This window comes from Ictidomys tridecemlineatus, chromosome 13 (assembly GCF_052094955.1).
Source record: "Ictidomys tridecemlineatus isolate mIctTri1 chromosome 13, mIctTri1.hap1, whole genome shotgun sequence".
Taxonomy (NCBI): domain Eukaryota; kingdom Metazoa; phylum Chordata; class Mammalia; order Rodentia; family Sciuridae; genus Ictidomys; species Ictidomys tridecemlineatus.
This window is the reverse complement of record NC_135489.1, coordinates 91,330,462-91,347,348: the sequence shown is the minus strand read 5'-3', so window position 1 is coordinate 91,347,348 and position 16,887 is coordinate 91,330,462. Positions and strand designations below refer to the sequence as shown.

The following is a 16,887-nucleotide window of genomic DNA, read 5'->3' as shown; positions in this document are numbered from 1 at the left end:
CTCCTGCCTCTCATAGCCCGGTCCTCCTTGCTATCCAGAGCACTCCCAAGATTTGCTGCCTCAAGGCCTGAGTACCTTCCTCTGTGGAGCTGGGCACACGGCCACTCATTCTTGAAGCTCTGCAGTGAGTTCAGAACCATAGCACCATCCTTTCCCTTACTGCTCACGGCCTATGAGCAGCTCAGCCGTGCTGCATGCCTGCTAAGTAGACACTCCACGAGAGCAGGGACCAGGTCTGCCCTGGCATGGGGACAGCCATCCTGCCAGCTCATGAAAAACTGGCTGAAGGAGCAGATGCATCATGGGTATCCTAGCTCCCAGCCATGTGCCCACCACTGCCCAGCTGTCTCTCCTAAACAATGGACGAGTCAGCTTGGGAGGCCATGAGTAGCGTGCAAACACACGGAACTCCACCGTGGGAAGGGCGCGGTCCTGCACAAAAGCCGGCCAGCCTTGTTCCCTGGGGTCCCGCCAGTTTAGGGAGTTTCCATCAGGCTTCTGCCTCCTGGGGCATCTCAGCTACACTCAGGAGGGGCTGGGGTGGCAATTTAAAAACACAACAGCAGCACCATCCACGGCTGCCTATGCACAGGGGGGAGGCTGGCCTTCAGGGAGGCCATCTAAAATGGACAAGGAACAAGGACACCTGGAAGGCCATCCTTCCCACAAGTGTGACTGCAGACTCCACAGACTCAAACACTGGACTCTAGTCAAGATGGGGCCCTGGGAAGCTACTGTTGCCATAGCAACCTAGCACTCCTGGGGAGGGGCCTGGTCACAGGGCTTCAGGTAAACAACTATTTAGAGGACTACAGAAAAGGAGCAAAACAGAAAGGGGCAAAAATGGAAAAATGGCAAGAATTAATCCTACAAGTGCCATAGCCACACTCTAAAAACAAAACTCAGGAGCTGGGAGTGGCCTCCTCCTAGTGCCCCAGAGAGAGGGCACAGGCTTCCTGCTGGGCTACATCTGAAACAAAAAGCCCCATTGACTCGCACATCTGTTCCTACTAAACACTTAGGAATCAATATTTTCCTAAAGATTTTTTTTCCTTTGGCTTTAAAGGGTTACTGTCTGCCAGGCCGCCAAACCCCAACCTTCTCCATGTCTGCAGCCACCACATAAAGTGACTATTAGAACTTCAAACAGAGAATTTGGTCCCGGAAATGGCCTCATGCTAGTTTTTTCCTGAATAAAGATACCAGGAAAATGTCAAAAGGCAGACTGAAACCCACACCCTGAAAGACTTAACACACAACATGCTCATCCCTGGGGGGGTGAACAACCCAGCCTGGTTTGGTTTAAAAGGGAAACAGGGTAGATTTCATCAGATGGCCTGGAAGAGCCTGGAAGGAACGGCGGGGAGGGGAGAGAGGACAGGCTCAGGCTCCTGGTGCTTTACCTCAACACCTGCATCTCCTCCGGGGAGTTCCGCAGCTCGTCCTGGAGGCGACGCCAGCGCAGGCAGGCTCTCAGCTCCTGTTGCTCCTGGGCCTCGTGGGGTGACAGCTGCTTGGCCAGACACAGACACATGCACAAGAGTCACTGTGCTGGTCAGACCCGACCCCTGGAATGACTTGCTTTCTTTCCATGGGGATGACAGGGCCTGCCCCCTGCTTTCACCTTGTTCCCATTCGGAAAAGCCAGCACCCAAGGAACCTCTTGGCTCCTCAAGGGAAGACCCAGCTGCACGCTCCACCATGCTGGCAGGCAGAGCCAGCTCAGGAGGGCCCCTGGGCCTGGAGCCTTCCACTCCCTGGACACACGCCTGGCCTGGAGAGAGGGGGCTTCCGTAGGAGCGTTTCCACTATGATCCCATCCAGCCCACTTTCCTGCTTGTCTTTCTGCACAGGAGGGTGGGGGGCTGTGGGTGTCTATTCACCTCCAACTCTTCTCAGTCCTCAGTTTCGTCCAGGACTGTTTACAGTGGTGTCCGCTAATGGAACCCAGATGACCGTTTGCACATAAACAGAAAAAAAGTACACTGCTTAGACTCAGTGGAAGGGGGAGGCCTTCACACTCTGCCCACTGGGTCAGAATTGGCTGCTGTCACGTGAAAGTGCTCTTGAGGCCACATGGCCCTAATCTTTCTGAGGCGGGCCAAATGATCCCCACCACGGAGGGAGAATGTGCAGGATCTACAGTCCTCTCTAGAAATCAAAGTTCCCTAAAAACTTATTCAATACATATTTTACTGAGTCTCCTATAGGGCCCAGAGACACTGTGGATAGAGCCTCTACCATGAGGAGTCTGGATAGGACACCAACAGGTGGCATTGAGGTAAGGAAAAACCCAGGTGCCCCTTGCCAACCAGGGGGGAGGCAGAGGCTTCCTGTGGAGGAGGAGGTACCTGAGCTCTCCTTGGGGAGGACAGGAATCATCAGGGAGCAGGTCTCAGTGGGCAGGAGAGCATGCACAAGGTTTGTGGGGCCTTATCCTCACTCTTCTACACCCACGGTTGGAGCACAGGGTGGGCACAGAAGGTGTCTGTGAGACGCAGCCCAGCCCGCTTCTGTCAGGGGCAGGGACATACTCAGGGTAGTTACATGCAGGAACAAGCAAGGAGACAAAGGAGGGACCACCTGAAGTGCAGGTGGTAAATGACAGAGGCACCACCATCAGAGACCTGAAGCACACAGCTGCCAAAGCACCAATCTGACTGCCTAGACTGGAAGCCCCCAGGGAAGAAAGAGATCATGCCAGTGTGTTTATATCAAACCCTTGGTGGTGGGAAATCAGAGGAAGAGAACGCACACTTCTTGCATGTGTCTGATACTGCTAAGCTCATTCACACATACCCCACTCACTCTGTGAGGGTATGCCTCCTCCCGTCCATTCTACAAATGGGGAAACTGAGGCTCACCAGGGCTACACTTATGCTTATACTCAGAAAGCTAGTGAACAGCCAAGCTGGGACACAAAGCCTGGTCTATCTCAGAACCTGCCCCATCCCCCCCATCTAGCAGGTGGCCTCTACATGCGTGTACTCTACTAGCTCTACAACCGTGGTCAAAGAGGATAGGACACGTGAGATGCAGGTTCACTGCGGAAGAGTGTAGTCCAAGCTGTGAGGATGAGAAAATCACACAGTAGAAGGAAGAAGGAAAAAATGAGAAAGAGAATAAAGAGCAAAGCACCACGGGAGTTCAGAGTTAATAGGAGAGCAGTGTTGTGGTTGGATGTGAAGTGTCCCCAAAGGCTCTCATCAATAGAAGGACATTTAAGGTGGAATGACTAGATCGAGAGAGCTGCAATCTCATCAGCCCACCCCAGTCTGAGTGGACTCATCATGGTAACTGTAGGCAGGCGGGATGGGTCTGAGGAGTTGGGCGTGCCCTGGAAGGGGGCTTCTTCCCAGCAGCCTTTCCTCACTTTCTGTCTCTCTCTCTGCTTCATTGAGGAGCAGCTCTCCTCTGCTGTGCCCTTCTGCCATGAGGTGCTGCCTTGTTTCTGGTGCAAAGCAATGGAGTCGGCCCACCATGAACTGGACCTCTGAAACCGAGCGAAAATACACTTTCCCTCCACTGTTTTCTGTGGGGTATTTTGGTCATAGCAAGAAAAGCTGACTAGTACAGGCAGTGCTGAGAATTGTGGGTGGACATAGGCCATCCCAAGAACGAGCCTCAAGTTGGTTAGTGAAATACAAAGAGATGTCAGTGGGCAGAACTACCTTGAACAAAATCATACAGGTAAGCACACACTTGGGATTTAGAAAATGCCACATAGTCCAATGTGTAAGGGACCCAAACATTAGAAACTGAGAAGTATTCAGGAAGCAGGTCAGCTGTCATATCCTCACCAGAACTGATGGCCAATTCTTTAAAGTGGAGGTTGCAGTGGATGCATGTCTACCAGCTCTGGTCACTAGGTATGCCTGATTTGCATACATATTTTTTTTGCTTTTGGCATTGAGGATTGAACCCAAGGCCTTACATATGCTAAGCATATGCTCTCCCACTGAGTTACACATCTCCATCTCCTGATTCGTATAATATTTTTAAAATTAGTAAACTTCACATAAAAATTCAGGTTTATGGATTTCCTTAAAAAACTACAAGTCTAGGCTGTATCAAGCCCCTCCCTCAACATCCGGTTGGCTGGAGCTGGTAGGAGTTACGAATCTGCCATAGTCCTCAGCGCTCCCTAATCTACAGCACCAGCTGCTCTGTTCTTCCTTTATCATTTGCCAGCAGACATCTGAGATTATGACTTCTGATTTACATCTTAAGCTGATTCTTTGAAACACTCGGTCAGTGTCACCATAATCACAAAGGAATGCTCACATGACCTTTCCTGCACATCTCGGCCCAAGCATCTCCTCACCAGAAGCCTTCTCTGACCACCTTTGAGAGAGCACCCCTGCCCCCACTCTCTATGGGGCCGGTCTTTCCCATAGTCCTCTCACCACCAGCATGCTGCCACTTCATTTGTTTGTCTGTTCTGTTTTTCATCTCGGGACCCAGGGGGAGCAGGGTCTTGCCTCTTTGATATACACGGACATCTTCCCAGCAAAAACAATGCCCCATGTACTCAGTATGTACCCACTGAACAAGTAAATGACTGCACGTGGAACTCGACCCTGGGCAGGGAAATACTTAGGGTCACTTTAAGCCCACCTGCTGCGCTTTGGTCCAGAACACATCTTCCAAGTGAGTGGCGAAGCCTTCGCTGAGCCACTCCTCTGTCCAGTCCCGGGCCCCGATGGCAAGGCCAAACCAGGCATGAGCAATTTCATGGCAGAGACGCGTTCCACAGAGGTGGTTCATGCCTGTCAGGGTGCTCTGAGAGAGGAAGATGATGTGTGGGCTGTGGAAAGAAAACACGTGCAGTCTTGTTAGAGCCTGTCCTCAGGGCCACCCCACGGGGTGGCTTTCTAGCCCGGCGAGGCGAGCCTGTTATTATGGTGTGCATGCTAGATCATGACTGCTCGACTGGAGCGAGACACTTTCAGACCTAAATAAAGTGGCAGTTTACGTTTCTGGCAGCAGTTCAGGTTGCCGTTTCTGCCAGCAGTTGTCTCCGTCATCAAGCGGCTATTACCTGTAATAAGTAACCTGCACCAAAGTTTTATACTGAAAAAATTACAAGGCAATGGAAGCGTTTACTCTGAAATCTGGACTGTAAAAGAAGAGCAGGTGTGGGAATGTGAAGCCCTGCTGTCAGGAGAGTGATCAAAGGAGACCCTGCAGCCCAATCCCAGCAGCTCACAGGCAAATCGGGAAGTCATGCAGAAGGACAGGAAAAGGCAAAACAGAATGGGACCCCAAATTTTCCATTGCTCACTGGGCCTGGTGGAAGTTAACAATCCAACAGGTGCCCTGGGTGTGGGAGGTTTCCTAGAGACCCAGATAAGGTCTGAGCCTTTGGAAAACAAAGATTTTCAGTGGAATCTGTAGGCACTAACAGACTCACATGACCTAAGGAAAAAATGGGGGAGGTAGGGAGTTAACCCACCCAGGTGTGCAAACGGCCCCAGGGCTGGCACCAGATGGGGAGATTTATCTAATCTCATTTTCCATACCTTGTTTTAAAACCCCAAATACCATGATTAAAATTGCATAGATGAATGAAGGGGAGGAAGGGGGCTGCGGAAAGAAGCGGCAAACAGAACTCCTCCTCCTGGGCTTCTACCCAGCATTATCCTTCATCTCGGAATTGTTTACAGTCTTCCTAATAAAGAATTCCTTCTTGAAAATCTCTTCTTCATCAATTGAACAAACCCAGTTGTGAAACCTTTAAAATTAAGAAACTGCACACACTGGTTCTTTCTTTCAAAAGCCATTTGTTTGCCATCATGTCAGCTCTGAGCAAGCCAAGACTCCTTGCTGATTTCTCATCCGCCCCCACGGCCACCGCTGGAGAGACCCCACCCAGATCTCTCTTGCACAACATCACCCATTCAGCCCAGCAGGCTCAGGGCAATTGCAGGACTCAGTCTGCCAAAGCTGACAACGTTCACGTGCAGTAGTAACAGACAAGGCACACAAATGCAAGGGCCTCTGCTGAGCTCTCTGGAGTCACCAGAAACCCAACTTAGAGTGGAGGCACTGAGGACAAAGGGGTGCGATTCCACAGTCAGACCACTAACTCAGAAAAACGTGTGTGTGGGGTGTGTGTGTGTGTGTGTGTGTACACATGTATATATAAGATGTGAAGGGAGAAGAAAAGAGGGAGGAAAGGAGGGAAAGAAGAAAGGAAAGAAGGGAGGGAGGGAGGCGGAGGGAGGAACTGAGAGGCACAGAAGCTGGCTTCCCCTTACTGAGAAAGTTACCCTGTTGAGAAGACAGACTGTGCAACCTGGCATTTTCAAGTAAATGACCCCAGGCTCTGGCATGTGCAATGCTACAAGAAAAGCCACAGAAATGTACCAAGTAAATAACATTCCAGACATACTGCTGGCAGCATTTCACCCTTTTGGCTAAAACAAAACAGAAGCAACTTGAGGCCTTATAACACAGGCTCAGAGATGAGTGTACTTGGGAAGGCTTGGGAAGGGTCTCCCAGCCAGGGAATGGGCATGTTGGTTCAGAGACCTGACAGCTGACCATCCACTCAGGCCAGGAAGGTTCTACATGATGACTGAAACACCAACAAAACCATTCAGGAAGAAAAGGCCTCTGCTGTCTAGAGGGACTGCCTGCTGCCTTGTCCCAGGGGAAGCCCAGCTAAGGCCCACTTCGGCAAATAACCGTCTGTTAGGGCCTGAAGGAATGCAGGAAAGCAGCTGGGGGTGGCATTTCACCTTCCTGCCCTTGCATTTTTTCCCCTCGCACAGTCCTGAGTCTCCACCAGACTTCCTCCCCCACCCTTCCGCACACTGGAGGCACCACCCAGGCCTGGGCGCCTTGGGGCAGATCCTGACATTACTGAATTAGACATGAATTCCCACTTCCACCATCATCCTTTCTTCCAGTCTGGGACAAATGTATTTTCTACTGTCTTCTGAGGAGACTGAAGTTTAAACATCCTCCCAGATGGGCCCTAGACTTGATATAAATGACCCTGTTATCAGTGGAAACATAGCCTCTCCCTAAAAGGCAATTTTCTTGTTGGGACCCTGACTCTCCTGCCTCCAGCAGCCTAGTTTGTCCTCTAAGGTTGGATTTTACCTACTGCGTCTTCTGGGGCTATTTCCCTCCGAAGGAGATGGCTTCTTTCTTAAAATTAAAATAAAAACAGAGTGAAGTTTTGACAACCTTTCTCAAGGGTATGAACAAAATTCCAACATAAAAGGATCAACTGAATATTCTTTCAAGGAGAAGTTCCTTCCCTTTTTGACCCTGTCAGAATTTCTTAAGGTAAGCAGACTTTTAAAACCACTATCTTTTTTTTTTCCCCAAAAAAACTGCTTTTCTTCAACAGCAATTGAAGAAAAGTGAAACCATGCTCTTAAGCCCACTTCAAGGGCAATACTGCCTATTCCTTCACTGATGAATAAAATACCTCAAGTCCACCTTCAACGCAGAACACACTTATAGAGTTTCTAGTACCACCTTGACCTTGACCTTTGCAGTTCACTCCAGGCCTGTCCCACCGCCTGTGTCCTTAGCATCAGACTCCGGGTCCCATCAACTTGCTGTGATCAGTCTTCACTCTGACAAGGCCCACTGGGAAATGGGGTCTCTTCCCCCGAAAAGAGTCTGTGTCAACTGCCTCTGCAAATGCCAAACTGTGTCCCCACTGTGTCCCACTACAGAGGATGAAAGATAATGCCTTCAATAACATCTTCGTCCTAAAACATATTCCTTTCTTTTTTTCTCTTGAGTCACTAGTGGATAGAAAAGTGATGCCATGCATCTCGGGAGCGCACACCTCCTGCTCGCTTCCTCCACCATCTGGTGGCGGGTGGGCAGGCAGGGGTGGTGGGCAGCCACAGCAGGCAGGCCACTGCAGCCCTTCTTCCCCAGGAGACCACCAGCCGGGCAGAGGCTGCTTTCTGCAGAGCCAACTGCATGCCTGCTGCCTGCCCCTTGAGACTAAGAAGATCATGTCTGGTCTGAAGAGGTTCTCAAGACTGCCCCTTAACGCCACCTCCCCACCCAGATTAGAATGCTGCCTCCCTTAATCTAAAACATGCTTCAAGCAGAGGAGGAAGGAGCGCCTTCATTACTCCCTGAGCTGCTCACATCCTTCGGGAGGAATTCAATTTGGAGCGGAAATGGAGAATTTCATCAGATGTGAAGTAGGAGCTTGTGTTTGATTTATTTCTGCTTCTTCCAGGGAGACCTGGCCAGCATGGCCTGTCCTGCTGCTCAGGGAGCAATAAGGCACTGTGTGCTCCAGCAAGAGCTACTGCAGCCACAGGCCAGAGGGCAGCCCGGGCAGAACTGCCATAGGAAACTGCCCCAGGCCACCCCTCCCCTTCACCAGAGCAGATCCCCAAACCCTCAGAGAGAGCAAATTCACTTCTCCTACAGAGCCTTGGTGGCATCTCAAGGACATATTTCCCAGCTTGACCTTCTTGAGAGTTTAACATTTTTCAGTTTCAACAACATATGGGCTCCACCATCCTGTGACGGAGAGGAAGAAAGAACCAAGGAACAGGGAAACCAGCTCCTTTCCCGCCAGAGTCCCACTGGGTAGTTCTCTGGGTCTTGGGATCAGGAGAACACGACTTTTGCTGGTATAATTTGATGACTTGTTAAAAGAACTGGAAGCAATGAAATGGACCTTCACAGTAGTGTTGAGCAACCTGAAATGGGGGACAAATTCTCCATCCCCTGCCCTTAGGCTCACAACATGGTCTCTCTTTCCTTCACCATGTGTCAGTGACACACGCTGGCACTTGAGCTAGGGCATCTACAAATCAACCCCTACCCTTGTCTCTGAATACAACACTTTAGTTTCCATCTCCTGGCTGAGGTCTAATGAGCTTAGGACCCTTCTTCCTCCAGCTCTGAGACCACACAGGGAACAGTCACCTCCACTTTCCTCATCTGCTGTCCCGCCACAGCCACAAGGTACAATCTTTAAACTAAAGGCTTATAAGAGTTAATCCATGGGACAGCATCAAATTAAAAAGCTTCTGCGCAGCAAAGGAAACAATTAGGAATGTGAAGAGAGAACCCACAGAATGGGAGAAAATCTTTGCTAGCTACTCTTCTGACCGAGGATTAATATCCAGAATATATAAAAAACTCAAAAGACACCAGATAATTAGATAACCCATTTGGTAAGTGAGCAAATGAATTGACCAGATACTTATCAAAGAAGAAATACAAATGGCCAATAAAACATGAAAAAATGTTCAAAATCATTAGCAATTAGGGAAATGCAAATCAAAACCATACTCTTTAAGATTTCGTCTCACACCAGTCAAAATGGCAGCCCTCAAGAACACAAATAATGATAAGTGCAAGAGAGGATGTAGAGGGAAAGGAAAGCCTTTACAGCTGGTGGGATTGTACATTAGTACAATTACTATGGAGTCCCTAGCAGGACTCCGAGAGAACCCTTCAGACCAACACGTGCCAGAGTGTGAGATCATCACTGGTGTGTGACTCAGGTCCTGGAAGAACGACAGGCCAGCCTGCCCCCCTGGCCCCTGCCTCCACCAGTGTCAACAGAAGTGTGAGAATCTGCTCTAAAGCAGCCCAAAACCCAGGGGGTTGCAGCAGCCATGAAGGCAGCAACGTGCGGCCACGGAACGGAGGTGGGGAAGAGGAGGAGGCGAGGAAGCAGCCTCGGAACGGGGCGAGCAGCCCCGAGCGGGAAGCGGACAATGGGATGAAGGAAGGAGGCAAGGGAACAAGGAAGCCGAGGAGAGAAGCGAAACAAGCTGAGGAAGGCAGACAAGATGGGGGAGGCAGGCCAGGGAAGGAAAGAAGAGGGACATGAGGAGACCCAACAAGACCCGGGAAGCAGAAGTGACAACGTGAGACAGCAGGCGACTGCAGGAGCAGGGCGGACAATACGAACAAGCACCCATGATGTTGAAAACACCAGGCTGTGGCTTAGGCACTCCTCGCCCACAATCCCGCTGTCCTGCCCTGCTTACCTCCTGGGCCACCCCAGGAGAAGCAGTTTACGGCTTCATTCCACATGGAAGGCTGAAGGACCCATGCCTGGGTCCTGTTGGGGTCGGAGATGGGCACTCATGGGGGAAGAAAAAGGCTCCTACCTAGAGAACAGAGGGCACTAACAAGGAGAGAGGGGCTCCCAGAGAGGCTTGAGGGAAGGCAGAGGAGGCCAGGGATACCAAATCACTGTCCCTAGCCTCATAATGTGGTTTCGCATAAGCCTTGGCCTGCTGCTAACCGAACAGCAGCACGGCAATGACAGGACAGAGGCCACCTGGCTCCAGGACATGGCGACCACCTGAGCCAGGCAGCAGCTCTGCAGGCTGAACAGAGAGGACGCAGCCTGGGCGCATCCTGTGATCCGCTGTGGGCCCTGCCCAGGAGGAGCAGGGTATGTGCCTGATATCATGCTCCTCTGGAAAGCTCAATGGAGCTGCATGTGAATGTCTCCTATTTTAACTCTGAAGAATGGAGGCAAAACAATTATTTGAATTTCTAACTCCATTTGGATGACTTTTCTTCTCTGAATCTTAAAAAACATGCTCTGCCTAAGAAGTCTCCTGGTTCGCACAGGTGAAGCAGAGAAATAACTTTTTTGGAGGTTACTGAACATCCTAATAACTATATGTCTTGGGTACCAGGGACCCACCCATACTCATACTGTATAGACACATATTTATTGTAGTCGATCGAGCCTTCTGAATTGCTTCTAAATGACTCAGAACTGAAAGCTGTTCCTTTTTTATAGAATCTGAAGAACTCTCTTGGTAAGTCAGTAATTACCAGCTAGAACATGTTGGCAGCCTGCACAGGAGCACCTGCATGACAAAATGCAATTTTCTCTGCCCCACTCTCCCCACCCTTGTCCTCCCAACCAGGGCAAGGATGTTTGTTCCCATAAAAAGAGCTAATAAAATTAACCTCTGCTGTGATACAGGGGAAATCTTTTTTTAATAAAATAATGCATTTTGCTTCAATCCCAGAACAGCAATAAATTGGTACAACTGAGAGCCATAATTGCTCATCCAGTTGGTTTTCACTCATGTATAAGAGTCCATCGTTTGTGGCCATGTGGAAGCTTGGAAAAATGCTTCATAATGGAACATGTCTGGGCACCTTGGAACCACCCTCAATCGGAGCAGTTTGGTTACTGGTTTCCTTTGAAATGTACTCCTTGTATCCACAAATCAGGCCTCCCGGAGCTCTTGGTCTAGAGAAAGCAGGTGCAGGGATTTCCCAAGGAGCCCTTCAAAACTGAACTGGTGAGTGAGCCATCAGTTGTTACCAAGGAGAGCAAGCAGCCGAACCCTGGACAGGCTCGCTGGAACTCTACTGACCCAAGCTGCCATCAGAAAGATATGCATGAGCCTCACTGGCTGGAGGAGAAGGGCCAGTCCACAGAGCAAGAGGCCCTAATGCAGCAAAGACCCTGCAGACTCACAGAGAGCGCTGAAAACAGAATGTGGATGGGAGAATACAGGTTCCCCCTACCAGCCATGTGGTCATACTGTCAGCTAGATTTCAAAGCACGAGGCCACTTTAGGTAGGAAGAAGCACCAGCGCTGCCTTAGGGAGTGGCCATCAGTTTTGTGACTAAGTAGAAGAAACATCCAAGAAGACAAGTCCAAATGTTCTGTGATAAAGACGATGGTGGAGGAGGTAAAAAATGGAGGTCGTCAACACTTAAGACACAGTTTCTGGTCTCAAGAGTAATACACTGGCACTTACTGCTCATGAACTCACCCAGATCTAACGACACCACTGAGGGAGATCCGGCTGTTGTTTCCCTGTTTTTCGAAGACACAGATTAAGCCACAGAGAAGTTACACCAAGCGTCTGAGGTCCCACAGTCAGAGCTGATGCAAACACAAGCTGCCTGGTACATGTACTTGTTTTGCCTGACTGACATCAGTGTACCCCAAAATCACCTGAGGTCAGAGCCGCTGGGTGAAAGACAAGGCAATCAGTTAGATTTGAACTTCAGGCAAATGACAAACAGCAACTTTTGATCTGCATTCGTGTAATATTACTAACCCTGGTAGCTCTGCCTGGAGGGCTCTGCAATCAACTGCCAGGCCTCAGCGCAGAGTCTGCTTCTGAAGAACCAAGCTGGGCCGGACAATGTGCATCTGGTGAAATTCCCAGATGATGCTGGTGTTAGTGGTCCAGGGATCTCACCAAGAGCTACTGATCTACATAGTGGTGGCTAAAGAGAACTTAAAAAAAAAAAAAATCCATTGCCCAAATTTTTATGTGGGCAGATTCTACCTAAAAATCCCAATTTTAAAATTATACTGGAAATATGAAAGATTTGGCCACACTAGGCCCACATTCTTATGTAGCAACCACAACTAAATAGTAGCTGGCCTCCATACAGAGGGCCGAGGGCCGGGGCACTCCAGTTTGCTGAGGTCCCCACCACTGAGTGCCCAGCTATCTCTGAGCACACCTGTCACTTATCATGTGTGTGTGTTTTTTTCTTATAGCACATATGCAACATTTAACCTCATTAAACATTACATGATATACTGTTAGAAATTACATCCTGTAATGTGCAGAAATACCATATTACCCCATTGATACATACAGTTTTTATGAATCTATCAAAAATAAATTTAAAGAAAAAAAGAGAAAAGTGAATTATTCCCTCTACCCATGTCTTCAGCAAAGTAGGCAGAGACAACCAAGGGTTCCTTTCCACTCCTCACTGACATCTGCTGCCTTCCTCTTTTTATAGGCATTTGGATTTAACCTCTGTTTAGTTTTTCTAAAAAAAAAAAAATTCTACTCTCACCTTTATTTTGGGTATGCCATAAAATGACTGAGCAAAGTCCTGCTTCACGAGAGGGAAAAGCCCTACATCTCAGCCTAGATCAGGTCAGTCACTAAAGTTCCATGTCACTCAGGATGGAATTAATTAGGTTTATTGTATTTTTGAAACCCAAACACAGTTTCAATTATTACTAGCCACTAATGGCTTATAATGAAGGCAGTGCTTGTTAACTAAGCAAACAACTGACATGTTTGTTTAAAGTGTAAACAGAAAAAAATTCCTGAATTAAATGAATGAATTCACTGATTGTTCTCCCTTGGCTATAAAGGAGCATTCAGCTGCCACAATATATATCAGCACTTTTGTTAAAAGGATTAGCCTGTGGAGCTATCTTTATCCCATCAGAGATCTTCTTAGCTTCTTAGTAGCCGCTTATAAAGTGAACGGATCTCTTAATTTCTGAAAGTACTCACCTGCATCAAGAAGTGCCATAAGGCAAGGGATCACCTGGCTACTGGGGTTCATAAACAATTGAGCCATGTTTTCAAACCTCAAACTGTGACTCCGTTGACAGAACAACACAGCCTGCTCAAAGAGACCCAAGGAAATCATGCCGTATATTTTCCAGGGTGGTCCTGGAAAGTAGGGGGCAGATGGTCGTTCTCAGAGGTAGTCAACAGCACTTCCCTTTAAAAGGTAGTAAACCTCACCAGAACAAAAATAAACAAAAGGTTTGCTCTCCAAAGTCTCCTGGTTTTAACTAACCTTTTCATTTAGAATTACAAGCCCTACATTTCTTCTTCCCAGATGGAATGAATTAGGCTTACTGGCTATCTAGAGCTAATCCCATTTCTCTGGAAGGTTCCCTTGATTCCTCCTCACTTGGATGTGCTTGGCATGGTGAGAGTGTGGGAGAGGATCACAGGAATTCCTTCCTTCTAAATAAGCCCCCCTGCCCATGTCGCCCCATTCTGGCTGGTTGTCCTCTTGTGATCTCAAAGGGACCCAGACACGTTACATTTGGAAAGTGTTCAGCAGCAAGTAACAGAAGGTAACAGAAAACAACCACCCTGGCATCCTCAGGAAAGGTCTTCTCCCTTCTGGGAACAGGACCTCAGAGGACCTCAGAGGAGAGTGGGGACGGGTGGGTCAGCATCCCACCACTGCCCTCACAGCTGGGCGCCCATCTTCCCATCCTCTCTCCTTACCATGCTCCCTTCGTCCTTATATCAGCACCTTGTGGTCGAGAGCTCACCACCACAGCTCCAAGCGCCATCTTTGGCACAGGAGTTCACACAGGAGAAAAGTGGGAGTGCTGTAACAGCAAGACTGACCCCTCCCATCAGGAAAGCAACACTCTTCCTAGCACATCCATCCTCAATTTCTGCTCTTGGCATGTGTGTGTGTGTGTGTGTGTGTGTGTGTGTGTGTGTGTGTTGTGGGGAATTGTCTGGAAGGGGGCACCTTGAGCTTCTCAGGCAGGGAGCTGGTTGCAGCAGTGTGTTCAAGTGTGTGAACACGCAGTGGCTGCACACTGAAGGCGTGCTCTCTCCTACCTGCACACACTTCAGCCAACACTCAAAAGAGACAGGCAGCAAAACACCCAGGAGGTCTCTGTCTGGTCCATGGAGGACCCGGGGCAAGGAACCCTGTCAGCAGGGTGACCTGCCACCCAGTCCTTCCAGTTGAATGTACCCACTGAGTACATTAAGTCATACTTAATAGCCTGCACCCTTCAGACACACCTGTAAGAACAGCGCAGACACCGTCCCACAGCCCGGTGCGCTTCAGTTACGTTCAGAAGCATGCCATGGTGACACACTCCTTTATCATCCTGGCCAGCTCAAAGTTCCCCTCGGACTGCACGACATCATTCAGCTGCCACAGGGACCCAGCCCTGCTCGGAGGAGTCTGGGTGAGGCCATGACAACAAAGAGCCGAACCACTGGGCAATGAATACCACCCTCTTTATTGATAAACGTTTCTACTTGATATGTCATTAAAAAAATGAACCCATGACAACTACATCATCTGAGGTCACTGATGGCTCAACATCTCTTCCCTCTGAAACTAAGCAGGCCTCGGATGTCCTGTTTCAAAGCAGGGGCTGAGGATCAAGAAAGAGCTCATTTTAAGTCATAGGTGTTAAACGGGGACACCAAGGTCCAGGGCCAGGGCCATGGTGGCCCCAGGGGTGGGTTAGCATCCCCCAACCTATACAGTTATTTCTAGAGACCTCAACGAGTACGCGTCATAATAAAAACACAACAGTAGTGATAACAGTATCTACAACACCACTTCCCTCATAGACTGCTGATGCCGGGCAACACGATACTCTAGACATGAAATCAGCAGTTTATCAGGTAAACACAGCACGGTGACAAGGCCCTGACCCTCCTCCAACTCCAACATCTAAGTTGGACCTTAAGAAATTGCTAATACTTGACCACTGCCAACTTTACAAGATGAGCAACTTCATGGGACCCTCCTGATAGACTGCTCCAGCCCCCACCCCCTTTTCTGCAGAAAGGCCGGAGCTGCTGTGAGTTGGAGCAACATCTCTTATTCTCTAGCAACAGAGAATAAGAGATGTTGCTCCACCTCCTCAGACAGAAGTGCAAAGGACAGGACCTAGGCAAATGATGTTCTGCCATCCTCAGAAAGCACAGTGCCCTTTCCGTCCTGGGCTTGCTCCATGTGCCTTAAGTTAAAAGCACATCCTCAGGCTGGAGGAGGTGGTGCACCTGCCAGCGACTTGGGATGCTGAGGCAGAAGGATCACAAATTCAAGGCCAGCCTCTGCAACTCGGTGAGACCCTGTCTGAAAATAAAATAAAAAGAGCTGTAGACAGTTCAGTGGTAGAACACCCCCGGATTCAATACCAGTACAGGGGGAAAAAAAAAAAAAGCACATCCTCAAGTCAAGGTCAAGAGAGAGGAGGGGAAGAGCAGGGAAACTGGAAAGCCACTGGCCTAATCTTTGATGGGGGCTGACAGGACCTGCAGCCTGGTGCTGGCCACATGCAGCAAGGCCACCAGAGCTCCGCCCCTGCACCTACAGGCCAGAGGGCAGGAGGCTGGGATCCTCCTGGACGAGTAGGAGTCCGGCTAAGCAGCGGGCTTCAGGCGCGCTCACCCTTCTGTCCCGAAGGGAAGAGCTCAGTGGAAGAGCACTGTTTCAGAGCTATGCAGCACAGGTGAAGAGACCAGCACTGGCACCTCACAGGCTGGGGCTGAGGTGGCCTAGCGCTGGGGAGGAGAGAAGAGCACAGGGAATGCTTTGGGTAGAAGGAAAGGAGTCCAGGGGAGAAGAAACCTGAGAGTGATGGCCTGTGGGAGTGATGGCCTGCGGGAGGGCTGGGGCAGGGACGAGCTAGCTGGGAGGCAGGGAAGGGTGGGCTGGCTCTGGTATCCCCGGGCACACTACCCACAAGGGCTGCAGGGGCCCCATTCCTCCCCATTCTTGTGAGAAGACAAAGGCTGAAGGAGAGGCATCCTTCTGCGACAGGGCGGGGTGGCCCAGCCCCCAACCTGCAAAACACTCTATCCAAAACTCTTCTACAAACCCCAATCCCATCAGTGCCACCAGGGACCTTCGGCCTGAAACTGGAGGCTCAGTGAAAGCTAGAAGCATGTGGCATTCAAGTGTGTAACGCCCTCTGCGGCCACTGCTTCTGAGATGGATGCTACGCGGGTCACAGCAGCTGATCATCAGGACGAGGACGCTATAGAGACTCGGCCTTGTTTTCTCCCCACAGGGCTGCTCCTTGATAAGGAGGGTTTCAGGGGTGTCTTTATGTTGTTTTGTTTTTTGGTGGTGTTCACAGGTTTCATGTGGGAGGGAAACAAAAAAGAAAAGCATTCCATATACTGTTTCCTAAGCACAAAAGGTGTCCTATTTTTAAAAGTTCTGTAACTACAACGGTTTACCTAATTATTTTCAATTTTTTCTCTTGCTCTTTCATTCATTGTTTTTGTGAGGGGTCCAAAAATTCATCTGGACTTGAACACAACTATGGATGAAATGTAGGCCATCCAGAGAAACCGGTATGCCGAGGTGCCAACATGGGTAACCTTAACGACGGCATGTTTGCT

The 16,887-nt window shown here is 49.5% G+C and overlaps 1 protein-coding gene across 34 annotated transcripts in view; it reads right to left on the bottom strand.

Annotated features, from left to right (window-relative positions):
* Aopep (aminopeptidase O (putative)) overlaps nucleotides 1-16,887 on the bottom strand; it is a 306,545-nt gene that overhangs the window by 134,849 nt on the left and 154,809 nt on the right. For all 34 annotated transcript variants that reach the window (XR_013429872.1, XR_013429877.1, XR_013429878.1 and 31 more), the window contains 2 exons: nucleotides 4,618-4,807; nucleotides 1,404-1,510 (listed from right to left, as the gene is read on the bottom strand). Coding sequence is in view for 28 of the 34 variants with exons in the window: in XM_078030512.1 (XP_077886638.1) it covers nucleotides 1,404-1,510; nucleotides 4,618-4,807 (297 nt within the window). In the remaining 6 variants the exon portion in view is untranslated. The remainder of the gene's footprint in view (nucleotides 1-1,403; nucleotides 1,511-4,617; nucleotides 4,808-16,887) is intronic.